The 26,779-nt window shown below is 43.5% G+C and overlaps 1 protein-coding gene across 2 annotated transcripts in view; it reads right to left on the reverse strand.

Moving 5' to 3' along the window:
• grnb (granulin b) overlaps positions 1–26,779 on the reverse strand; it is a 113,159-nt gene that overhangs the window by 33,989 nt on the left and 52,391 nt on the right. For both annotated transcript variants that reach the window (XM_038778531.1, XM_038778532.1), the window contains 7 exons: positions 26,351–26,494; positions 12,617–12,754; positions 11,032–11,181; positions 10,499–10,729; positions 8,508–8,589; positions 3,176–3,285; positions 2,032–2,179 (listed from right to left, as the gene is read on the reverse strand). In XM_038778531.1, the coding sequence (XP_038634459.1) occupies positions 2,032–2,179; positions 3,176–3,285; positions 8,508–8,589; positions 10,499–10,729; positions 11,032–11,181; positions 12,617–12,754; positions 26,351–26,491 (1,000 nt within the window). In that variant the 5' untranslated portion in view covers positions 26,492–26,494. The remainder of the gene's footprint in view (positions 1–2,031; positions 2,180–3,175; positions 3,286–8,507; positions 8,590–10,498; positions 10,730–11,031; positions 11,182–12,616; positions 12,755–26,350; positions 26,495–26,779) is intronic.

A 26,779-nucleotide genomic window follows, 5' to 3' on the forward strand; every position in this document is an offset into this window, starting at 1 on the left:
TTGACATTTGCTACATGATCATGAGAACTGCTTATTAAAACATTTCTGCGCATTGAAGCTGCTATGCATGATTATATGGTAAAAGATATATCTGTGTCCTAGACAGAATAGTCTCTGGGAGGGACGAAGGGGAGGGTAGAGTCTCGGGTATTTATAAGGTGCTCATGAGGGAGGAAGGGTCCCAGACAGAGGAACTGAAACTTAAATGGGAGGAGGAGCTAGGCGGGGAAATGGAGGATGGGCTGTGGGCAGAGGCCCTGAGTAGGGTAAACTCGACCGCGACATGTGCTAGGCTCGGGCTGATCCAATTTAAGGTCGTTCACCGGGCCCATATGACGGTGGCTCGGATGAGCAAATTTTTCGGGATAGAGGACAAATGCGCTAGGTGCGCGGGAGGACCAGCGATCCATGTGCACATGTTTTGGGCATGCCCTGAGCTGAGGGGGTACTGGGAGGGATTTGCGGGGGTCATGTCCCAGGTGCTAAAAACAAGGGTGGTGATGAGTCCAGGGGTGGCAATTTTTGGGGTTTCGGAAGACCCGGGCGTCCAGGGGGGGAAAGCAGCCGATGTGCTGGCCTTTGCTTCCCTGATAGCCCGGCGACGAATATTATTGGCGTGGAGGGACTCAAAGCCCCCGAAGACCGAGTGGTGGCTTGCGGACATGTCAAGTTTCCTGGGGATGGAAAAAATTAAGTTCGCCTTGAGGGGATCTGTGCAGGGGTTCACCCGGAGGTGGCAACCATTTATTGACTTCTTTGCGGGAGAGTGAGCGTCAGCAGGGGGGTGGGGGGAGGGGGGGGGGGGGGGGGGGGGGGGGGGTAGAGTAGAGGAGGAGGGAAAATATGGCGGGTAGTGCGGGTGGGAGGGGAGCGGGCTTGTGCAATACGGTACGATGGAAGTATTGAAAGTACGTGGATGTTTGCACATTTTTGCCTTTTTTGCTTCCTTTCTGATGATGTCTGTAACTGTTTATAAAGCCAAAAACTACCTCAATAAAATTGTTTATTAAAAAAAAAGATAGATCTGTGACAAATTGGGATCACTGGCACAGGTAAGACTTAAGTTGAGATGCATGACCGCGTCCTACAGGTTTTACTTAGTCAGGGAGGGTTGCACAGTTCTGTCTGAGCAATGGGTCTCACAGGGTTGTATTTTGCAGTCTGGTCCGGTCGAACAGCTTTCCTAACATCTTTATAACCTTTCCTTTACCTTTCTGAGAGTGTGTGTTTATGGATGGCTGGATCAAGCAGATTTCCAAGATAGAGTTTTGGATTGACTGGTCCGGAGCCCAAAACAAATGTCACACATCCTCAAGTGCTTTTCATATCTGCTCATTATGCGGAGCTGCACTGGCAATTGTATCTTTAAGTGGTATGCCTAACAATAGCTAGACTGAGTCTGCACGAATCAAGGGACACAGTCTCTGTAGGCTCCTGAACTGCTATCTGGAATAACTGAATGCAGAGTCATGATGAGTGTGCACTTTTTGACCACAGCCCCTGAAGTGGTCATCTCCAGGTGGGTATTGTGAAACTAGAGGCAGAGAATGTATTATCGCCAATGAGCTGTTGGACATATGTTATCCAGGGGGTAAGCTGGGTGTGGGTGTGAAGAGACCTTGTGCAGGCATGCGTTTTCAACAAACTCACAAAGCTTTTACAACATGTTGATGATTCAGAATGCAAGAGTGCTCATTTCACCCGAGGTCCTCAGAAGTGAAAAGCAGCTCTTTTTAATATTTGGACTGACTTCAAGCTCAATGGGAAAATGGTATCTTTCACACACAATAGATGGATTATCCTTTCCTTAGCTCATTATGTCTTTAACTAAATGGCAAACATATTAAGGTACGAAAACAATGATCAGAAAAGAATCATCCAGTTTCTGCAGTGTGTTCAGCGTGAGCATTAATTATTAGCTCCCAATGTGTGGGAAATGCTTAAATTAGTTAATGGATCCTAATGTGGATTAATCCTTCTATTAACTTGACTGTGGATTAATGAGTTAAAGTAAAAGAAAATTCACAACACCTTTAGTGTTCCCTGTTGTAAATCTCCTGCGAGCTGGAAACTTTTTCCACATTTCCATCATACCAAACTGAGACACACACTTAGACTGCTTCAGGTCACATTTTGTTTCAGGAGGGCAGCAATGCAGACGGTCCTCACAGCACACAGCCTGTACAAGAAGAGGTAATTAACCAACAGGTACAGGAGCTCATTCTATGTTGTCAGCATGCAATGGATATTTACTGATCAAAAAGGAAAGCTGATCAATAACCTACACTCATGTGCAAATCAATTCGATAGTTGGTTCTGTACCCAAAAGCTGGAGAAGCAACCAACTTGAATATTACTGTTGAGATCGGTAATAGATTTGAAAGCTCAAACATCATATAATTGAAGTTACAGCATAATCATAGAATCATCGAATTTACTGTGCAGTAGATCGCCATTCGGCACATCGAGTCTGCACCAGCTCTTAGAAAGGGCACCAGATCTACGTCCATACCCCCACCCTATCCCCGTAACCCCACCCAAACTTTTTGGGCACTAAGAGAAATTTAGCTTGGCCAATCCACCCAACATGCACATCTTTGGACTGTGGGAGGACACCGGAGCACCCGGAGGAAATACATGCAGACATGGGGAGAAAGTGCAAACTCCGCACAGACAGTGACCCAAGCCGGGAATCGAACCTGGGACCCTGGAGCTGTGAAGCAACTGTGCTACTATCCACTGTAAATCCTATTTCCTTTCTCCTTGTTATCAATCATTGAAATCAAAGCATGTAACGAGCCTTTTAATTAATGCCAATCAGAAAACAAGCATTCCAACCAGTTTCAGATCGTTTTCTCTTGGGATACAAGCGGGACTGGAAAGGGTGCATTGAGAGGATGGCTGCTGTATGCATCAAGAATTAACTGAACAGTCACAAGTGCGCCAGAATGGGTAGAGATGGCAACTTCCCTTCCCTCGCCACTTGGGGTTTTATAGTATCTAGTCCACAAATTAGTAGATTTATTGAATTGGCCTTCAATCACCGGGTTTGAACTTACAACCTCAAGATTGCTAGCGTACTACCATAATTTCAAAACATCACGTATGTACATGGAATTAAAATGCTCAATATCCCAAGGTTAGAACGCAATGGCATCAAAACCCAAGACTATACCTTTTCCAAAGGGCAGCAGCCCCAATGCTGATCCGGAAGTAAACAACACGTTGAGCCATCTGGGCATTCGGATTTCCCATCTGGGCAAACAATTGCTTTTACATTCTCATCTGTGAATAACAAGTCTTATTTCAGTCTCGGTAGTATGGTTCTTTTGCACCAACACAAAACAGTTTCCCCACTCAAAAAGAGACAAATCATGACAGGTCACAGGTTGTGACCCAAGTGACCCTGTGAGCAAAGACAATAAAATTTAGTTTTACTAACATTTCTCAGAGGTAGACCATGGTAATTATGAGAAAGTAACAAGCGATGCAGACAAGTCAAGTCTGGTATATCATTACAGAAACTTTACAGTACAAAAGGGCGCCACTCAATCCACCTTACATGAGCTGACTCATTGAAAGAGCAATCGTGCATATTCCCACACAACCCACTTTTATTTTTAAACATATCCCAAGTTAAGTTCCTCATTCTTAAATACTGACTACTGCTTTTAAAAATTACTTATGGAATCAGTTTCAGCCATCTTTTCGGGTAGAGCGTTTCAGAACACAACATGAAGTGAAACAATTTCTCATCTCCAATTAAGATCTTTTCTTAATGATTTTAAATCTATGATCTTTGCTTATTAATCCACTCACCAAAAGGAACAGCTTTTCTCTACCAAAACCTATTGTTTCAATCTCATAGATTTCATAGAATTTACAGAGCAGAAAGAGGCCATTTGGCCCATCGAGTTTGCACCAGCCCTTGGAAAAAGCACCCTACTTAAGCCCACACCTCCTCCCTATCCCGGTAACCCAGTAATCCCACGTAACCTTTTTGGATTCCAAGGGCAATATAGCATGGCCAATCCATCTAACCCGCACATGTTAATAATAATAATCTTTATTGTCACAAGTAGGCTTACATTAACACTGCAATGAAGTTACTGTGAAAAGCCCCTAGTCACCACATTTCAGCGCCTGTTCGGGTACACAGAGGGGGAATTCAGAATGTACAAATTACCTAACACATCTTTCAGCACTTGTGGGAGGAAATCCACGCAGACACGGAGAGAACGTGCAGACTCCACACAGACAGTGACCCAAGCCGGAGATGGAACCTGGGACCTTGGAGCTGTGAAGCAACAGAGCTAATCACTGCGCTTTCTCCCACCGCCAACCAAATTAGGTCACTTTGCTCAGAATCCTCTCCCCTTCCCTCAGATTAGAAAAAAACATGATTAAATAATCGGTGATATGACACATCGGTCACTAAATCCTGAGGCTGTACATTTGTGAATGAGGCAAGAACAGAAAAACTCAGTAGAGGATTGGTCAGCTGACTACAAACCTTAACATTTTATTCCATAAACTAAATTGCAAACTGTGACGAGGGCAGTGTAGAACTTCAGAAGGACATGGACAAATTAGTAAATTGGGCAAATAGGTGACAGATGAAGTTCATGGAGGGAAGTGCGAGGTGATACCTTTTGGTAGGAAGAACATGGGTGGACATTATAAAATAAGGGGTACAATGCTTAAGGGGTGCAGGCAAAGGACCTGGGTATTTATGTCCATAGATCATTGAAGATGGTAGGACAGGTGGAGACAGCAGTTAATAAGTCATGTAGTATTCTGTGCTTTATTAAAAAGGCACACAGAGTATAAGAGCAAAGAGATTATACTGAACTTGTACAAGATGCTAGTTAGACCTCAGCTGGAATATTTTGTACAGTTGTGTGTGAATAGGAAGGATATGAATGCATTGTAGAGAGTGCAGAAGGGGTTTACAAGAATGGTTGAGAAACTTCAGATATGAGAATAAATTGGAGAAGTTGGGACTGTTCACCTTGGGAGAAAATGCAGAGGAGATTTGAGGGGGCTGGATGGAGTAGATAGGGAGAAACTATTCTAGCTCGTGAAAGGATCAAGAACAAGAGGGCACAGATTTAAAGCGATTTGTAAAAGAAGCAAAATGTGATGGTGTGAGAGAAACACATTTTCACACTATGAGTTGTTTGGGTCTGGAATGCAGTGCCTGGAAGTGTGGTGGAAACTGGTTCAATCATGGCATTTAAGAGGACATTAGATGATTATTTGAATAGAAACAATGCGCAAGGGTACGGGGAAAAGGCACTACGTCATGATGCTCATTTCGGAGAGCCGGTGCAGACAACGGGGCAAATAGTCTCCTTTGCACCATAACAATTTTGTGATCCTGAATTATTTGTTCCCTGGGAAACATACTTCCCAACAATCAACTGTACAGTCGGTACAAATTTTCCCTCCTTTTCACCACCCCCACCCCCGCAACGAACAGCCCTTCAAACCCGGTCACAAACATCCCCCACCTTTCCTCAAATGCCCCTGAAGAGCCCCTTAACTCATACTTTATCTTCTCTAATCGTAGGAAGTCGTTCAGGTCACCCAACCAAGCTGCTACTCTCGGTAGCGACACTGCCCGCTACTCCAGCAAAATTCGCCACCGTGCAATCAGAGAGACGAAGGCGAAGACATTGGCCTTCCTCCTCTCCATGAGCTCCGGCTTCCCTGAAACCCCAAATATCGCCACCAAAGTGTCCGGGTCCACCTCCTCCTCCACTATCCTGGCTAAGACCTCGAACACTCCCACCCAGAATCTTCTCAATTTTTCGCAACCTAAAACATGTGCGCGTGATTCGCTGGCCTCCGCCCATACCGCTCACACTCATCTGCTACCCCTGAAAGAATCCACTCATTCTCACCCGAGTCATATGCACCCTGTGCACCACTTTAAACTGTATCAGGCTCATCCTTGCACAAGAGGTCCCGTTTACCCTACGCAGTGCCTCACTTCATACTTCCCAATTGATCTCCCCTCCCAACTCTGCTTCCCATTTCTCCTTGATCTTCACCACCCACTCGCCTCCCTGCTCCCCCAGCCACTTGTAAACATCCCTAATTCCTCCCTCCCCATCAACATCCAGAAATAGCAGTTGCTCCAGCAGGATGTATCCCGGAAACATAGGAAACCCCCTCCAGACCTTTCGCGCAAAGTCACAAACCTGCAGATGCCTGAACTCACTCCCCCTTGGCAACTCTACCCTCAGCTCCTCCAGATACAGATCCCTCACCATGACCAGCCCCACTTCACACCACCTCCTGTATACACTATCCTTCCCCCCCCGGCTCAAACCCATGATTCTCGCACAGCGGCGTCAGCACCAACATCCCTTCCACCCTAAAATGTCTCGACTGATTCCATATCTTCACTGTGGACTGCACCACCGGGCTCCTTGAATACCTCTTGGAGCCATTGGAAATGCTGTCATCACCATAGCCCTCAAACTAGACCCCTTACAAGATTCTTCCTCCACAAAAGATTGAGTGTTGTTCAAGATTCCAAGCAATTGATTATGCAAGGCGACACAAACAGATCAAAAATTACAGTCTTCCTCCATCTAATATTCAAATTAAAGCTTGGTTCTTCACAAACTGATAGGCAGATACGAAAATCTTCCGGGAGTTGAATGCCTCAATTGTATCTACTTCGAACACGTGGCACTCAATTTTATTCAGGTTTATACACTGGTTCCTCTAATTAATTTGAGATACTCTCCACCTCCGTAATAGTTGCTATGCAACAAATTGATTACCAAATCCTCTGACCAGCTTGCTGGAATACTGCACAAGCTGTTGTCCCCTACCAAAGAGCCGGCTAGATGACTTAAGCAATGAGCCGTATAATTCTGGTTGGCATAGGGTTATAAAAACAAACACATTTGGATAGCCAAACCACACTGGAATGTAGTTGTCCCTGTATTGCTCTATTGTCCCTTTTATTCAAACATTTATCTAACCAATTCGGAAACATTAACTAGACCTCGTAAATGCACTTCAAACCTCAAAACACTTAAAGTTCCCCGGAATTTCTTGCATTTAATTTTCTACTGTCTCGATTATGTTTCAACTTTATATTCTATGGCTCTTGCTATAAAACCCAGCAATACATTAGCTTTCTTTAAAAAAATACATTTAAAGCAGCATCTTGCAATGTCATTGCTTTGTTATCCTGCACTCCTCTATTCTCCTTTCTCCCTTTCAAGGTATAATTGTTACTTTTTCTAAAAACAAAATACTTCACTTCATTTACTGGCAATTGAATCCCAACTGCCACCTTTTTGCTCATTTCAGTTGCCTTATCAATGTACCCTTGCTGCTTCCTTTTATCTTTAATTATTTATATTTTCTAATCTTGTATTTTGAAAATTTAGAAACCACTCTCTCTGTGCAAAGAAAAGAGCTGACCAAAATGACAATTTGTAAATAATATTTGTGCTAACCCAACATTCACACAGGGAGCTTGGGTCTTCTTCACTCAATCCTCCAAATACAGGAAGTATGGGGTTGTTATCTCACAGGACCATGATGGATAAGACCTATTTCCACAGTACACTGCTGTATGGCAGCGAAACCTACTAAGAACAAAGGCTCAATAACTTCCAGCTCTGGTGACTATGATGTATGTTGGGCATCACATGGAAAGATCAAGTCACCAATGAACAGTCTTTTCTAAAGAAAAAATGTCAAGCATGCATACACTAAATATGCAAAAGCAGCTTCGTTGGCTTGGGTATATACACAGGATGGAAGATAGTCACACTCTCAAGCATGAACTATACGGTGAGGTAACCCAAGACTAGCAGGGCACCCAAAGCTCCAATTCAAGGAGGTTATCAAGAGACATAAAAATCCTCTACCTCAACCAAGACAAGTGGGGAAACACTAGCTGACAATCAATACAAGTAGCAGGGCCAGCTGTGGCTAAGAGTTCGCCACCACAACTTGTGGTTTCAGAAGCTCCAAAGTATATGCCAGCCCTGCACACAAGGCCCCAGAGGTGACCATCCCACACCTTCAATGAGGGACAACTCCACACATGGCAGGCATTGCTTTTCCACAATTAGCTTGTTCAGCCATCGAATGTGCAGGTGACCTCATCTGACCTCACCAAAGTTTCCAGGATGCATTCACATCACGTGCAAATGGAAGGATGCTAACCTAACAGAACTATTATGTGATACCCATCTGTGAGTTTAAAGCCTGTGATACTTAATAAAATTTAAAGCAAAAGCCGACACTCTTTCTATATCAAAAACAAATTTAACTTGTCATTTCAGTACATTGGAAGGAGTTACAAAAAATAAATATTTGGAACAAACACTACCTCTTGAAAAACTTTTACTTTTCCTGATAAAGGATAAAGTTGGGGATAGGAGAGAATGAGAAGAAGCAATTATATTCACCAATACAATCTGAATTTTGACATACTAGGATTATATTCATTTAATGTGCATTCTGCTTACCAACGGGTTTGATGCAGGTTTTTTGTACTTTATCGCATTTGAAATCTTTCGGACAGCAGTAATTGTCATCACAACACACAGCCTGTAAACAGAATGGTGCTCTGCGATAAAATTGTCAGCAAAAGAAAAGCATGCAATGTTTAAGAAAGACGTGATCACCTAAAATAAATTCCCTTCATCCACCAGAAAATTGTCAAATTGAAAGATGACATGAACAGAAGATGCAAGTATCCAGTTCTGACAAAGATTATCCAACTTTCTCCCTTTATATGTGACTTTTTCCAAAACAAAATATGTCACTTCACTTGCTGGCAAATGAAGAAAGCAATATTAAGGCCGACATACTAAGAGGTCTTTTAAATCTTTACCTGAACTTTTCTGAAGTTTGTGACAACGAACTCTGTACTTGAACTTTGTCTGAACCTATAATTCCACCAGCCTAACTAAAACAATACAACTATCAATTCTGGATATGTGCCAATCTTTCAGTAGCAGTATTTTGACAATTTTTACTCATGGATTCGTTATGATCTTAAAAGTCAAGTGAACACATTCCACTTCCTTAGGCAAAGATCCATTTGGTCCATTTCTGCTATTTCACGCTGGTGATCACAAAATAAATCTTTCTGTCAGTCTTTAAATCTTGTCCTTGCAACAGAAGCATCTGTAAATATCAGTTGTGATCAATTGTTTAAGTGCTTTTGGGCTTCCTCGTGCTCTTTAAGGCAACAGAGACCAAGGCCTTAGGTACTGTTGTAACAACCGGGGGCTACCCAGGAGCCACAAGACTATTACAGTGAATAAAGATAATGGCCTCTCATACTAGGCAAGTCAACCCCCTTCTTGGTCTACTGCGCCCTTACTGGTAAGTAAATTTAAATTCTGTATGAGCCACATAAACTGTACACTTGAATTTCCTCCAGAGGTACCCTCCATTTCTGCTTTAAGTTGTAGGGGAACCAGACGGCTATTAAATGCAGGAGCAGATAAACTATCAACATTAATTGAATGTGCCACTATAGCTGCACGATACTTGGAGTATAATGAACTGGCAATCTTTGAGACTTTTTTTTACCTTTTTATTACATAGAAAATTCTGGGAATGTGGGTTACTGGGAGGAGTTACCTTTAAGTGTCTTTTAAAAAAACACAAAAGTAGATTTGCACATAGATGAGCCACTTGGAGCAAGAGCATTACAGTCAGGCAGTCATTGACGCTGTTATACATGCCAATGGGGGGGGGGGGGGAGAGAGAGAGAGAGAGAAGGAGGGGGAGGGGGAGAGAGAGAGAGAGAGAAGCAGTGATGTACATTTGAATAGCAACACTTCTAACCAACCCCTGGAAGGGATAAGGGAGGATGCAAAAGAAAAGGACCAGGAAATAACTCCAATTTCCTGTGAGGGCAGAAAAGAGTTAGATTTTTGAAATATAGAGGAAAAAGTTCAAAGTCATTCTAAGTAAGTCAACCTCTCTTGGGTAGGAAAGTATGGTGTATTCTACTTAGTATCATTACATCAAGAGAAGTTAATTTGATTGAAGCAAGGGAATCTGATAATTATCACTCTTCATGTTCATTCACCACAGAAGAAAATAGCTCAATGAGTCATATCAAGCCTCATCTGACTAAGCATTGGCTCATTCTGCCTCAGAGAATAAAAAGGTCCGCTCATGACAGGCACAAATATCCAGTTTAAAAATCACAAAAAGTATTAGTGGTACACTTCGTGGTTGCGCTTTTTAATATAGGCAAGAGAGTCAACTGCCATAAAATTAATATTTTAAAAACACTCGCTGGAGCTACTGAATAGAAGTGCCTGGAGCAGATCCAAACATTTGCACACACAAGGTGAATACAATAATGAAAATAAAGATCTAACTCATCACACTGCAGCAATATATAGTTTAACTAATTTGACAGTACTTAATAGTTGTATTAGCATTTAACTAGTTTACAAAGACAGTCCATAAAATAACTACACTCAGAGCTTACATCTTTCAGTGGACAGCAAGCCCAACCAAAGTTGTTGGTTGTGCAACAGGTGTATCCCTCAGAGCAGGACATGTTCCCGCAAAGCTCACTCTTCGCAGCACGCAGGTTTCCTACTCCAGAAATCAAGGGCAACTTTTCCTCTTTTACCCCGGCTCTTTTACATTTGGCTTCGTTCAGGTCACATTCGTATCCCTTTGGGCAGCAATGTTCCCAGTCCTTGCAAATAGTTGCCTGCAATGAAAACAGAGGAATGTTTTTGTAACATTCTGAAAGTACAAACAGAGAAAATGCAAGGTTTACACCGAATTATTAAAAAAAGATTCTATACATCTGGGATAAAGAACTCCTCTTCAATGTGAACAGGTCTAATAGATTTTATCTATTTACATTCAACTTCTGTATATGATAAAATTAGTTTAAATTGTATAATCAGTCTAATACTTACACTATATTCAATTTGAATTGTTTACAATTAAAACAGTTCATGGAAGTCATGAGAAAGCTACTGCTAAAATTAAAATATGCTTTCATACCTCAGTGAGTGGGCAGCAACCATAGACACCTTTTGACGTAGGCATACAAGTGTATTCAGGGGGACAGTCATTATTATCCAGACACATGTTCTCAGTCACTGCATTGGGTGTTCCCGCTTGAACGAGGGGGGTGGCCTCTACTTCTTCCCACTAGAAAGAGATTAACATGTGTGAAGTGATTTCCCATTCTTGGGTATTGCGCTGATTAACTACCAGTTAGTCGTGGTCTGCGTCTGTGGGTCCCTGTGGGTCCAACACAAAACTATGCTACTTCGGCCATCGACCTTCAGAATCTCATTTCCTAGTATGGTTGTAGGTTTTGCTTAATAAGATGAAAGTGCAGCTAAAGCTTCGAGCAGAGCATCTCCTTGGTCATGAGGTTTATTGTAGACCTTTGGAAGTGAATTTATAATCAGCAAGGTTTTTGTTTTATAAATTTAGGGAACCAAATTCAATTTTTCCAAATAAGGAGTAATCTTTGGGTTGTGGGGGCGAAACCCATGCAAACAAGGGGAGAATGTGCAAACTCCACAAGGAGAGTGACCCAGAGCCGGGATTGAACCTGGGACCTCGGCGCCGTGAGGCAGCAGTGCTAACCACTTCGCCACCGTGTTGCCCCATAATCAGCAAGGTTAAATCTTAGTTCACAGTTCACTGGACACGATTACCCAAGAACCAAATTTCTTAACCAGCATAATTTCGAAGTGCATCTGTTGAGACAGAGAAAGATTGGTTCCAATATAACTAGCATTTAGAACAATAAAATCTTCCATGGTGACATTGCTGCTGTTCTTATTTCCTTTCTCCCCCCATATGAGCAGCCCAGGTACGCACAATTTCAGCTAAACACAAACAAAATGAGTTTCTCAGGTAGTTTATCATAGTCTCACATGCAATTGGCTCATCATTAATCAGTCCAGAAGACCGCCCAGAGTTTGAAACATTAACTCGGAATGTTAAAATTTGAAAAAAAGAGTTGGCCCAATGGGACACTGCCATATCGAACCACATAACTCAGGCATGTATTCGTCTGGTTACCGTATAGTAATCCACATTGACATTTGCAGGCACTTTTCCATTAGGCTTGGCAGGCATCTATGGTCATTTTCTGGCCAACACTCAACAACCACTTTGCATGTGAAGAATGGGTAATTCTTAAGAATTAATAGAGCTGCATCAGAATATGAACCATATACAAAATTGGACATAGATCGAAATGTAAAAAAATTATGAGCGACATAGATAGGGTAGATTGGAAGTAACTTTTCCCCTTGGTAGAGGGGTCAATAACCAGGGGGCAGAGAGTTAAGCTAAGAAGTGAGAGATTCAGGAGACTTGAAATCTGGAACTCACTGTCTGAATGAATGATAGAGGCAGGAAGCATTTAGATGAGCACCTGAAACGTCATAGCATATATGGCTATGGACCAAATGTTGGAAAATGGGATTTAGGATAGATTGGTGTTTGATGGCCAGTGCCAAAATGATGGGCTTTTCCTGTGCTGTAAAACTTTGAGAATTATTTGATAATATTTCTAATACTGAAATTACAGCACAGGTCTCAATCATTTGATCCACCAAGTTACCATGGTAGTCTCTGCTGGAATCGCTGGAACTTTCTTCACCCAGGGAACTCGACTCAAACCATTAAGACAAGCTGAATGGGGGACATCACAGGTGGTATTTTCAGGGCAGCAGTGCAAATGATCTGAACAGCAAACTGCCTGGAACAGAAACACAACAATTGTGAAATTTGTTAATGTTAAATACAGCAGCCAAGCATTTTCTATGTAAGCTGCCTTATGTAGAAAGTCAACAAATATCATCCATGTTAAATCACCCCAGTCAATTACAAAATTACAGAATTCACTTATGCTTACATAAATATTACAATTAAATCTTGTGCAACGCTTTAAACAGTAAACAATTAGAACCTAACAGAAATCCTTACTGTACTTAATTTAGTTGCTGTAGTTGTGGAGGGTCGAAAGCAATGAAAAACTGTACTTTACTACAAGTATGCCTCTTCATTTTTGCGAGTGGAGCTTAAATTCCATGTAGATCACCAATTCCAATCTGGAGAGCACCAACACTAAGATTCAGGGTGGCACAGTGGTTTGCACTGTTGCTTCACAGCGCCAGGACCCAGGTTCGATTCCCGGCTTGAGTCACTGTCTGTGCGGAGTCTGCACGTTCTCCCCGTGACTGCGTGGGTTCCCTCTGGTTTGGTTCTTGTTTGATAGGTGAATTGGACATTCTGAATTCTCCCTCAGTGTACCGAACAGGCGCCGTAGTGTGGCGACTAGGGCATTTTCACAGTAACTTCATAGCAGTGTTAATGTAAGCCTACCTGTGACACTAATAAAGATTATTATTAGGCCACAGAGGAGTGGTTTGCCCAGCCAGTTCTCTCAGATTGTCAAATTATGATTCTGGGAAGCTCTGTATCACACTTAACCAGGAGTAGATCCTGCCTGAAAAAAAGAAACTCGGATGGAGAAAAAGGTCCAAAAAACAGCTTTGCTTTGACCACCAGGGGAAAATTACTGAGATGACGAGCTTCCCCTGCTTGAATCAGATGGCTGACTGACCCTTGACAAAGAAACTAAGGGTTAGCATACAGAAACAAACCAATCAAGGAAACAAAATTGGGCTGTTCTTATTCTTCAAAAGAAATCTCAGCAATATTCCTGATCCACACTCAGATGTGAAATTATCATGCACTGACTATTCATGGGCCATTGATTGACAATGAAACCCAGGAAGTCTAGTAGATTCAATACCTGCAGCAGATTGATGCATCTCTGTAGGAGTCACTTAAGGGGATACTGTAGGTGCTGCAGTCAGAAGGATACCAATCTCTTCACAAAGACCTATTCATCAGATGTGGCAGAAGCACTAGGACATCGGCGCTGAGGATCCGGGTTCAAATCCTAGCCCTGGGTCACTGTCCGTGTGGAGTTTGCACATTCTCCCTGTGTCTGCGTGGGTTTCACCCCCACAACCCAAAAGATGTGGTTAGGTGGATTGGCCATGCTATATTGTCCCTTAATTGAAAAAAAAATTGGGTACTCTAAATTAAAAAAAGATGTGACAGAAGCAGGGCTCAGTCATGTCTCAAAAAGTAAAACTCCATAGCCTTTGATTTTTGTTATTAATTTACATAAACATAATAGGAATTTAAAACCGACTTCAGTCAGCTGAACATGAGCAGGACTTTTATCTTGATGTGAAGGAGGGGGGGAAAAAAACAACCATTTGATTGACCTATTTCCTCTACTGAGAGAAAACAAAGGGGCCATAACCTTGATTTAAAGCTGGAGTTTTGAGGAGTGCAGTCAGAGAGGCTAGTGCAGTGGTTCCCAACGTGGGGCGTACGCCCCACAGGGGGGCAATTTGATTTTTAAGGCGGGCAATTGAGCGCGACTGAGGTGGTCTGGGTCCAAATTTTCGATTTTTATTTTTACAATTTTTTAGTAATTTCTTGCTCAGAACTTTAACTGTCTTTTGTTTATTTCATTTTTCTTTTTCATGGATGCCATGTTCTTTTGAAGCTTGTTTAAACCAAAGTATTGGCGTTTTAAGCTTCTTCAGCTGAAACAGAGTTCACTTTTTAAATGATAAGAATTATATATCACCACATTGGTGGGGGGGATCAGGATTTTAGAGGTGATTAGGTGGGGCATGGCCAAAAAAAGGTTGGGAACCACTGGGCTAGTGGAAATCCTAACTCTCACCAAAAGCTGTTGAGGGTAGTGTAATGAAACATTTCCAAAATGAGATTGATAGATTTTTATTAGGCAAAGCTATTAAATAATATGAAATCAAGGTGGATAAGTTATGATACAGATCAGCCACAATCTAAGCGCTGGAACTGTCTCAAGGGGCTTCATGAACTGCTCCTGTTCTGAAACCTATCCAAATCACCAATGGTCATTTTATCTATATTTTAAAATTATCAGTGTCAGAAATTACCACTTTGTTGAAATGTTGATGTATGCAAAGTTGTAGACTGAAGAGAGAACTAGCTACCCAAAAATTCCTGTAACTGGTCAATGAATTGACAACCACCATTAATTAAGAACTTTCCTCACTTATTTAATCTTCTTGGTTTTTTCATGGCAGGTTGCAGCAAGCAGGAAATGAAAGTAGGGCGAGGCCTTCTACAGGACATTGGCACCTGAGCACACAATCATAACTCCCTAACCAACCAGATTTATGATAGGGAAATGAACAGCGCAATGATCTTAACCGGGAAGTTAAAAGTGTGAATTCAATGTTAGATCAGGCACCGAGAGAAAGAGGTAAAAAGAAATATTGGATTGTGAAGAAGAGACAAAGAAAAGGTTTTTTAAAAAATATATATTTTTTAATTAACTAAAAGCTGAAGAAATTAAATTTCAAAGTATTAATTTTCAGCGTCAGAGGCCTTTTGGCATTAATACTTAATATTAAAAGGGGTACTTAGGCTGAAATGAACAAGCTCAAACTTTGCAGTGAGTTTATTTGGTATTCAACATTCAAATACACTAAACCACGCCATTTTATTGCGAATCAAACCATTTTTGCAAAGCTGGAGTGCTGAATCTTGGGCCATGACTTCCAGATTCTTGCAATTAACTGTATATCGGCCTATACCTGATGATGTTGTGCGATTAGCAAATAAAGCCCAGTTGGCCTTACCTTATTTGGACATGGGAATCTGGGCTACTACTTTAACGGTTGAAATATCAAGGATGTCTCAATCTAGTTAACATTATTTCGGTTATTAACAGACTTGAGATATGGACAAGTCAGATTTCCAAATAGCACGTCTGCCAATACTCTGCTTTAGATTGTTTTTGATTGTGCATTGAAACATGTTTTTTGAAGTTCTGGAAAGGTTGGGGTTTTCCTCAAAGGAATTTCAGTTCATAGAATTATCATAGAAGCATAGAATTTTACAGTGCAGAAGGAGGCCAATCGGCCCATCGAGTCTGCACCAGTCTTTGGAAAGAGAATCCCACTTAAGCCCACGCCTCCACCCTATCCCCGTAACTCAGTAACCCCACCCAACCTTTTTGGACAGTAAGAAGTCTTATAACACCTGATGAAGGAGCAGTGCTCCGAAAGCTAGTGATTCGAAACAAACCTGTTGGACTTTAACCTGGTGCTGTAAGGCTTCGTACTGTGCTCATCCCAGTCCAACGCCTGCATCTCCACATCATGGCAACCTTTTTGGACACTAAGGGCAATTTATCATGTACAATCCACCCAATTTGCACATCTTTGGACTGTGGGAGGAAACCAGAGCACCCAGAGGAAACCCATGCAGACACGGGGAGAATGTGCAGACTCCACACAGACAGTGACCCAAGCCAGGAATCGAACCTGGGACCCTGGAGCTGCGAACCAGTTCCTGGTTTAAATGTTTTCAGTGATTGCAACCAAGAGAAACTAAGAGACTAAGCAACTACACTCCAGAATTTATTGGAATGAGTGACTAAGGATTCAAAGTTTCTGAGTTTTAAACAGTTAAACAGTCAATAAGGACTGCACAGCCATTTCTTTTTAGATTCTGTATTATTCTCACCTATACAAGCAAAATGTCTGCCTGTTTATTTGCTGGCAAATTCCTGCAAGATCCTTCAGCCAATGTCAACCAAACTTGTCGGGATAGATACTGCCTTGGATAAAAAAGGTTTGTCATAGAGGAGTTGCCATCAACCACTCCCACAAGTGTGTGGTGGGGGTATATAACTATGGCCTCCTAGAAGGGGATCTCACATTCCTGCCTACACGGTGTCCCCACTGACATCGGAACTCAGACAGGCTTTAACGAATTAAGCACAAATTCCAAGAAAGAATGATTCACGACTTTGTGAGCCAGTTACAAACAGCGCCTGGTTGAGGCCTTGCTGGTGACGCCGGTGAATCCCGGACTCCAAGTAAATTGGGTGAGCGCATATTGAAATTTGCCTAATGACTAGTTTAAATATGCATGCCCAGATCTCGGTCAGTAAGAGAGATACAGATCACGACACCCGCAAGATCCGTTGAATCTCGCAAGGCGTTTCGAGTGTCGCGAATCTCGATGCAGGCCTCCCGTGAGTTTTAACGGGAAAGAATGGCACCTCAGGGGGTTCCGTTAAGAAATTGAGGCCCGTTGGTAGTTGGGCACTGGGCAGGATGGCACCCCTGGCACTCCCCTAGGTTCTGGGCACTACCAGCCTAGCACCTTGGAACTACCAGTCTGGCACTTCTGGTTGAACATGGTTCCAAATGCACCAGCCTTGTCTTTTGCATTGACGTATTGTGCTCCCCCCCCCACCCGGCTCAGTCATTAACGATAGGGATATTTATGGAACCTCTTCCCCAGTTAGTTGCTTAATAATCCACCGCTAGTCATGATTGTATGTGGCAGGACTGCAGAGCTGAAGATCTGATCCTTTGGCTGTGGGCTCGCTTAGCTTAATCACATGCTGCTTCTGCTGTTTGGCATAAAATAATTGTGCAAGAGGCAAGTGAATTACTCAATAAAATCCATTGGATACAAGAAATGTTTTAAAAATGGCTTCACAGAAACATTTTTGTGGTCTGATTTTCACCCATAATACTCAGCCTATTTACTCCATATGCCTACAGGATGAATATCTCAGCATATTGCTTTATATAAACATTGCTCTTATGATTTTAATCACATTTTTAACTTTCATCTCTGATCTCCAATACGTAGGACAGGTAGATCAGCTTATTCATAAATAGATTTGGCCTTTGGTCTTAAGATGAGGGTCCTGTTTGATCAGATGATAGTCATCAACAGACAGGACAGTGCCTCATGTCTGGCTTATTATACCTTTTAATCAGAGATCAGATTTCAGTTCTGCAGGGAATTTACTTCTGGAAATTCCCCTGTTGTTGTAAATGAATCACATGCTTTCAAAATCCAAATTTAACAACATTCCAATAAAGGCTGAATGGAAAATTCTTGTATTATTAGTTGGGCCATTCTACATTAAATCTCCATTTTCTGTGGCACTCTGAAAGACTGGAGTTTCAAAACTCAAAACTTGCCAGTCACTTCGGCATACTATCCACAAAGAAGAAAGTTAGCAAGGTGACAACTGGCATACATAGCTCTATTAACACAATCTATGCCCCAGTTGGAATCAAATGCTTGAACTTGAAAGCACATTGCATATGAGAAAACAGGAGTGGTCAGTGGGTTAAAATCCCAGAACGCTCTCCCTAACAGCACCACTCCAGGTGTGCCTACATCACAAAGACTTAATTTTTTCAAGCAGCGACTCAAAGGACAATTAATACTGTCTTTGCCAGCAGCATCCCCACCCCATGCAAAATGAAAACGCTTTCCTCAAACTTCCTGATGAAATAACAGTTGTGAATCTTTCAGAACCTCATCATCTGAAGGGTGCTGTCTATGGTGTCTTTCAACCTACAAACTGACTGGCCAGTTGTCTTAAAAAAGCCATCAGATATGGTTGCTCCACTGATAATTTTTTCACAATAAGTGTAGCCATCTGAAATGGCCACCTGCAAAGGACCATGGGAATTATGGCCAACCCAGGACTCAGACAGATATAGAGCTTATGTGTATCTGAAACGCAGGTAGCTAGGCCTGATCGAAACCCCCGCTCATTTGCATTTTAATGACCTATTCCCCAGAACAATAGGACTCCAATCAAGAAACCGATACAGCCACAGACTGATCGGAGCCACTCCCTTTACTCAGAGAGCCCAACTGCCAAGGTCAATGACCGCTAAGGACCCGCCCAGCCACCAAGGCACCTGCCCCTTTATTGGCCGAAATCGGAGTCAGTGATCAAAGCCTGTCAAATTATTGGGTCCAAGATTAAGGACCGCCCCAAAGAGTGCGAAACCCTAGAAGGATAAAAAGAGACACAGCCATGTGTTTTTTCTCTTTTGGATCCGGCCTGTGCCAGCCCAACTGTAGCAGGAACAGCCAGCCAAGTTCAAGACCAACGATCGCTACCTGACGGATGAGCCCAGCAGAGACAGAGCCACTTCTTCAAACCAGCCACGTGAGATCAAGATAAAGGCCTATTAATCTGCACAGTCGCCCTGAAGTTAAGTATAGGTTATTGTAGCTAATAGATGTAGTTTAACTTGTTGTAGATAGTGTTTGCATGTCGAAGTAATCTTAGTGCGTGTAAATAAACCATCTTTTGAACTGACTAACTGGTTGTGTGGTCATTTGACTGATATAAGGGAAAGACCTGTGGTTCACCGAGATAGATAGAAATACCCACAGTATTGGCGATGCTGTTGGGACATAATATCATATCATAAAGAGCAACACAAGTCATTACCAAGGTACCAGGAAGCAACAGCAGCTCAAGCATCCTTTTTGTTTTTTCCTGGGAAGGTGTTCATTTGGGAAGAAAGCCTCCTATGACACAGAACGTGTGTTCCCTAAAAGGTAGCTCTTTTGTCCCATAAGGTAGATCCAGTATATTTTAAGCTTCACCGGTTCCTATTGAAGCTTTACAATGGTTTATACTCAGCAGATGGCAAGGAGTGTGTGGGGGGCGGGTTTGAGATGGTGGTGGCATTAGTTTTCCAGACATAATGTCGAAGGCAAGTCACGTATATTCTTAATAACTAAAATGCAGATCTAATCCCAATTATCTTGGATCTGCACAAATTAGTTGGTGGACATCTTCAAGAGCAACACAGTTATCTTATCCCGCACAATTCCATCTTTTTCCTTAACCTCAAATCACAATGAAGGCCTCCACATATAGAGGCAGCAGCATTAATTATTGTAGATTTAGAGATAAAATAATTGAGACAATGCAATTGAAAGGAAGGTAATCATTTTTGATCTGACATTTGCAAGTATAACAAGTTATCCAATTACTCACATTATTCTTCAATTAGGACAGAAATGGCAAATTTCAATATTTAGTCTGTCAGAAAAACTACAGAATGGCACATAAGAGGTTAATGAAAAAGGGCCTTTGTTCAATTTGCAGGATGAACAATCTCTGCCCGATTTCCTGAACTCAGATATATTTGTCATCTGTTATTAATACCTAAATAAAAGTGGGATAAAGTTTAAAACTGAAAGATTATATTTTACACTGGGACTAACTTTCTCCACTGCCTCTGTGGCTAAACAAATCGTTCATCCATTCTTGCGGAAGATCATTTTTTATTTGAATAGGACTAAAGGAAAGATGCGTGGAATTTGAAGACACTAAGCTGAAGTTTAAAAAGCATTTGGTTTCAGAACTCAAAACAGTGAAAGTTTAATTGGGAGAATCAGATCATTCAAGACGAGGGAAGCTCAACAGACAACCCAGGCAGAGGTTTAATTAGAAAATGGGCATTAAACAAACTTCCAATGCGACGAAGATTTAGGAGAGAATTAAGAAGTGAAAAGAAAAATTCCTAACGGTTGGAGGGATTAGTGGTTATTAAACTTTATAACAATGAAATATATTTAACAGGAAAATGGTCAACTGTTTCAGTTATTTTGAACAATAATTCTTTACTCTCAGAAATAAGTTGCTACATTACAGACCACTCTAGATTCTAGAAGTGTGTCTTTGGATTGGAAAATTGCAAATGTTGCTCCATTATTTGAGGGAGAACCAAGAAACTATAGATTAATTAGTTTAATAAGAATTGTGGGGAGGTTACTGTATCTATCAGGGGCAAAGTAATTGAGAACTTGACTTCCAGTAGCGGCACGTCGAAGATCGTGTAGTAGGGAGCTCTGCCGGGGTACTTGTTTTTTTTCCTGGTTCTTTAGCCTAGTTTTCCAGGAATTGACAAACTCGGCCCATCGAAAGGTTTAGTGAGCCTGTCGATGAAATAATGTTGAAAATCTCAAAAATGTCTGGTGGAAATAAAGCTGCGAGTGGAAATCCTTCGACAGATTCGGGCAGCCCGCATGGCTCACTGGAAGGGAAGGTGGCAGATACAAATCCGGGAGGTGCACCCATTCCTATCACAGCGGATGTGCTGGTGGGGTTACTTCCGCAGAATTTGAGAAGCAGTTGGAGAGGCACTTAGAGAAACAAGGGCAAGTGATGGTGGGAAACCTCAAAAAGTCGCTTGAGGAGACTCTTGGTCCGATTCGGGAGAAGGTGGAGAAACCCTCAGAGGCCGCGAAGGAGCACAGAAAGGTGTTGAGGGGAGTAAAGGCAGCTTTGCCGCGACTCAGCGATCAATACACCTCGTTGGAGGCTGAGATCTCGATGGTGGAAGAGAGAAACAAGATCCTGAGGGCGAAAGTGGATGATTTGGATTACAGGTCGAGACAGAGCCTCAGAATTGTGGGATTAACGGAGGGGGGGGGGGGGGGGGGGGGGGGGGGGGGGGGGGGGAGGAGGAGGAGTTCAGATACTACCTCCAGAATTGGATAGGGCCCACTGATTGCTCAGACAGAAGGCTCGAGCAAATAAACCACCGGAGGTAAAATTTTGCAGCTTTCAACAGAAGGAGCCAGTCCTGAAGTGGGCCAGAGAGCACGAGATAGGAAGGGAGCACCATCTGGATATAACAAGACGTCGGAACGGAGTTGGCGAAGAGGCGGGCAGCCTTTAATAAGGTGAAAGTAATGCTCTACCAGAGTGGAGTGAGGTTTGGGGTGGTGTATCCGGGGAGGCTGCGGGTCACCTATGGGCCGAACGATCATTATTTCGAAACGTTGGAGGAGACAGAGGCCTTTGCTAAGAACATGGTCTTGAACAGTTAAATGTGCTCTACGAGGGTTTTTATTGTTGTTGATGGGATGGGTTTGTTTGGGGTTTCTCGTGTACTCCATATATGTTTTGTTATTCGAGGTTTGCGCGTGTTGTATTGAGGGGGATGGGGGGGGGGGGGGGGGGGGCCTGTGTGGGTAGGGGAGTAAGGGTCAACGTAATAGTAATAGAAGTACATGGTCCATGGTGGGAATTTGAGCTTTGCAACCGTGTTGGTTTCTGTTATATGTCTATAAAGGGGACGGGTTAGGGAGCTCCTTTTCTTTTTGTTCCTTAATGTTCATCCTGGTAGTGGTTACCTCGCCAGCAGCGTGGTTTTAGCCAGCAAACCCGAGTATGGTTGCGGGACGGCCTGCGGCCTGTTGTACCTGGTTCAATGAGCCCAGCTGTTTGTTTGGTTGTGTGTGGGGGGGGGGGGAGGGGAGGAGGAGGAGGAAGAGAGAGAGAGCAAGAGAGAGCGAGAGAGAGCGAGAGAGAGCGAGAGAGAGCGAGAGAGAGCGAGCGAGCGAGAGCGAGAGAGAGCGAGCGAGCGAGAGCGAGAGAGAGCGAGCGAGCGAGAGCGAGAGAGAGCGAGAGAGAGCGAGAGAGAGCGGAGAGAGCGAGCGAGAGCGAGCGAGAGCGAGCGAGAGCGAGAGCGAGAGCGAGAGCGAGAGCGAGAGCGAGAGCGAGAGCGAGAGCGAGGGGGGAAAGACTTAGACTGCATGCTGGAATCAATGCTAGACTGCTTTTGGCCGAAGTCGTTGGCTCCTTCGGGAGCAGTGAAGGTGCTGTTAGCGTTTATGGATGACATAGTGAGGCAGACACATGGCAGTTCATACATCCGGGAGATAAAGAAGTCTCGTTCTTTTCCCAGTTCGTTACGATATACGCCAGGGTAATTCTTTTTGATGGGAAGTCTCGTCTTCCCGGGCTGAGAATGCAGAATATTTGACTATATCATTTGAGACCACGCTCCGCACTGGGTTGACTTGGTTTTGCAAGTGGGCCTGGTTATGGGGATTGGCCCTGTTCACTGTCCGGTGTGGGGCTGCTGGTGTACATGGGGTTTTGTAGGTGAATTTCTAGGGCTATAGATGAGCACGCATGGTTCAATCTGTCTGTCTCACACCAAATGCTCTGGGAGGCCTTAAAAGCGGTTATCAGAGGGGAGATTATATCATACAAAACGCACATGGATAGGGAGGGAAGTAAGAGAAGAGTGCCAAAAGCTAGTGGACAATATTCAGGAGGTGGATGGAAAGGATTCAACTGACCCTATCTCAGAACTCCTGGCGAGTAGGAAGAAACTGCAAACGCAGTTCGATCTGTTGTCGACGGGTAAGGCGGTGTGCCAGCTGTGGCCTTCGAGGGGTATTATTAATATGAGGAGAGGAGAAGTCCAGCGGTCTCTTAGCTCAGTGATTGAGGTGGCAGGACACCTCTTGGGAAATTCTTCCGGTCAGGGACTTGAGTGGCAGACTAGTGCCCGCCCCAGATAGAGTTAGTGGTGCGTTCAAGGCTTTTTGTAAGCATCTTTATAAGCCGCCAGTGGTGAGGGGATTTGTAGATATCGGCATTTCTGGAGGGTTTGGAATTCCCTGCGGTGATGGAGGAAATGATTAAAGACTAGGTTCGGTGGCAAATGGAGTGGATGGGGCAGACATTCCATTCGGGATTTGACTAAATCGAGGGAGGCTGCTATTCTATTTAGTAAGAGGATGCCATTTGCGCTAGCCAGGGAGGTGCGAGTTCCAGGGAGTCAATTTTTAATTATTAGTGGGATCCTAAGCATTTATGCACCAAATTGGTATGATGGAAATTTGTGAAGCAGGTGGTGGCTGGCATCCCGGACCTGAACGCACACGAATTGATCATGAGTGGCAACTTTAACTGTGATGGATCCTCGACTGGATCGGTTGTGCCCAAGGACATTAGTCAATTCGGGAAGGAGCTGGAGGTGTTTATGGACCAGATGGGTGGTGTGGATCCTTGAAGGTTTCGGAATCCAGGTGGGAGGACGTTTTCGTACTTCCACCATTTACATCGGGTGTACTCTCGCATATATTTTTTTAAATAATGGATATTTTGATTCTCCAGGAAATAGTTGGGGTGGAAATGGGGTGATTATAGTCTCATTATTCGGTTGAGGGTAGCATCAAGGAATATGCAAGTGTTCCACCAGAATGGGGAGGTCTAATCTTTCACGTTCTGGGAGGTGTTGAAGGCAGTGGTACAGGTAGAAGTGATCACATATGATGCACATATGGATACGTTGGAGAAGTCAGAGAGGCAGCGATTGATTTCTTAAATAAATTTAGGGTACCCAATTATTTTTTTCCAATTAAGGGGCAATTTAGCGTGGCCAATTCACCAACTCTGCACATCTTTTTGGGTTGTGGGGGTGAGACCATGCAGACGCTGGGAGAATGTGCAAACTCCACAGAGACAGTGACCTGGGGCCAGGATTGAACCCGGGTTCTCAGCTCAGCAAGGCAGCAGTGCTAACCACTGCGTCGCCGTGCAGACCCGAGGCAGGGATTGAATGGTGAAATTCTGGAGGTAGATCGGCGGTACTCTATGACCCCCCCCCCCCCCCCCCCCCCCCCCCAACCAGGGAAATCTTAGCAGAGCAGATGAAGCTGCAAGAGGAATTCAATCTGATGACGACAGGGAAGGTGGTAGGCCAGCTTCGTAGAGCAAGGGGTGTTTTATATGAGTATGGGGAGAAGGCTAGCCACCTGTAGCACACCAACTGCGGCAAGGGAGATAGGACAACTGAGGGAAGAGGGAGGAGAACTGGTGACAACACCGGAGCTTATTAATAAAGTGCTTGAGTCATTCGATAAGATGTTACACAGGTCTGAACCCCAGGGAGCTCTGACTTTTTGGCAAGGGTAATTACCAAAGAAAGAAAAGGACACGGTGGAATGTGGGTCATGCAGGTCCATCTAGTTGTTAAATGCAGACATGAATGTTCTACAGTAATAGCACAACAGTTTTCGGGATGTGTTCCGGATATGATGTTGAATGGCCAGGCAGGGTGTGTGAAGGGGAGGCAGCTGTCTAGTAATACTGTATCAGAGGTCTATTAAATGTTATGATGCCATCTGAGGGCAGGGTGTCAAAGATTGTGCTGGCTGTGGATGAGAAGGCTATTTATTGATAGGTGCAGTGGAGTTATTTGCTGGAGGTGTTGGGCAGGTTCGGATTTGGGCCAACATTTATCCTATGTGGCATCTACGACTAGTGTTAGAACTAATTCGGTTACCTCAGGTATTTCCGGCAATATCGGGGCATGAGACAGGGCTGCCCATTGTTCCCACTTATGTTCACATAGCGATAGAACCTCTGGCTATCGGTGGGTGAAGGACTTGTTCTTAGAAGGTAGATTTGTGAGGTTTGAGGAGTTGTGGAAGAAACACAAATTGCCAGGGGGGGGCAGAGTTTAGATATCTACTGTTGCGAGATTTTGTGCGGAAGGAGTATTGGCCTCACTCCCTCGATTGCCAGATTATAACTTGTTTGATAGGCTGCTCTTGCCAGATGAGTTGGGGGTGGGAAAATTACAGACATCTATGAATGGCTCATGGACACAGGGAAAGCACCGATTGATGAGCTGAAGTAGAAGTGAGAGGAGCTGGATATGGAATTGGGATGGGGGAGGGGGCGGTATGGAATGAAATTATGCGCCAGGTCAATGCTACATCTTCATGTGCTAGGATGAGCTTGACACAGTTTGTGGTGGTGAATCAGGCCCATATAACATGGGCACGAATGGGTGGGTTCTTTGTAGGGGTAAAGATAGGTGTGAGAGGTGTAGAGGGGGACCAGCTAACTACGTCCACACGTTCTGGTTACTGCCACGGTTAGTGCAGTTCGGTATTTGAGACACCAGCAAAGATTTTGGGGATGGAGATGTTACCGGGTCCTCAAGGCGATTTTCTGGGTATCAAAAGTGCCAGGGCTGATGATGGGAAGGGGACCGATGCGGTGGCCTTCGTCACATTGATCACCCGGACAGGGTTTTTCTTGGAATGAAGGTCCGAGGAACCACCGAAGGTGTCGGCATGGTTGGGGGATGCTGGAGAAGATTAAGTTTGCAATTCGGGGCTCGGATAGTGGATCTGGACAAGATGGAGGCTGTTCTGGTCTCTGTTTAGGGATATTTGTTGCTAGCGGGTGGGGGTGGGTGAAAGAAGTGGAGGGGGCTGGGGAGAAAAAGGGAAATTCTATTTTGTTATTGAATGATTGTTTGTATGTTATGTCTGCCCTGATTTGAATAGAAATATATATTTTTTAAATGTCCCTATGTGGATTTCAAAAAAGCTTTTGATAATGTTCTGCACAAAAGATTAGCAGGAAAAATAAAAGGGCATCAATAAATGGTTAATCGTTTGGGAAATAGAAGAGAGAGTAGGGAGAAAGGGAATGTAACCTGATTGACAGAATGTGGCAAGTTGCATTTCCCTTAAACCTCTACAGGGCAAAGCAGTATTCCATGCAAAAACAAAAAGAAACACAAATACAAGCATGTAAGACCAATTTGGAGGACAGAAAGCCTGAAGGATCATTGCCCGTGATTTGCTAACGCAACTGGTTACAACCTACCTTTTGCAGAGGACAACAGGCATATCCTCCAAAATTCTTCTTACAGCAGGTTGCTGTGTCTGGGCATGTAGTCCCATCTGGGCATTGTAAAGCTGTAGCCAGGCCAGAGGCCAGCCACAAGAACACAAGTGTTGGAATCATGGCCTAAAACAAAAAAAACAGTGCATCACTTATCATGGTAGAAAACGCATTAATAAACAAAAGCCAATACCTCTGCCTACTTCTGTGTAAACAGAATGCCAGCATTGGATACAACCTCCACAGTGGGCAACAGCAGTACGTGCTTGCATCTTCATTCAATGACCAGCACACAAATAGTATGATGGCAGATAGGTTTAGAAGCAAACTTTCTTGATTAGTCTCAGACTTCTCATTATTCGTGCATCAAACCATGTCCAGTTGAGATCTTTACCAGCATGATGGATCCCC

The sequence above is a fragment of the Scyliorhinus canicula genome, chromosome 19 (genome assembly GCF_902713615.1).
Source record: "Scyliorhinus canicula chromosome 19, sScyCan1.1, whole genome shotgun sequence".
In the NCBI taxonomy this organism is placed as follows: Eukaryota; Metazoa; Chordata; class Chondrichthyes; order Carcharhiniformes; family Scyliorhinidae; genus Scyliorhinus; species Scyliorhinus canicula.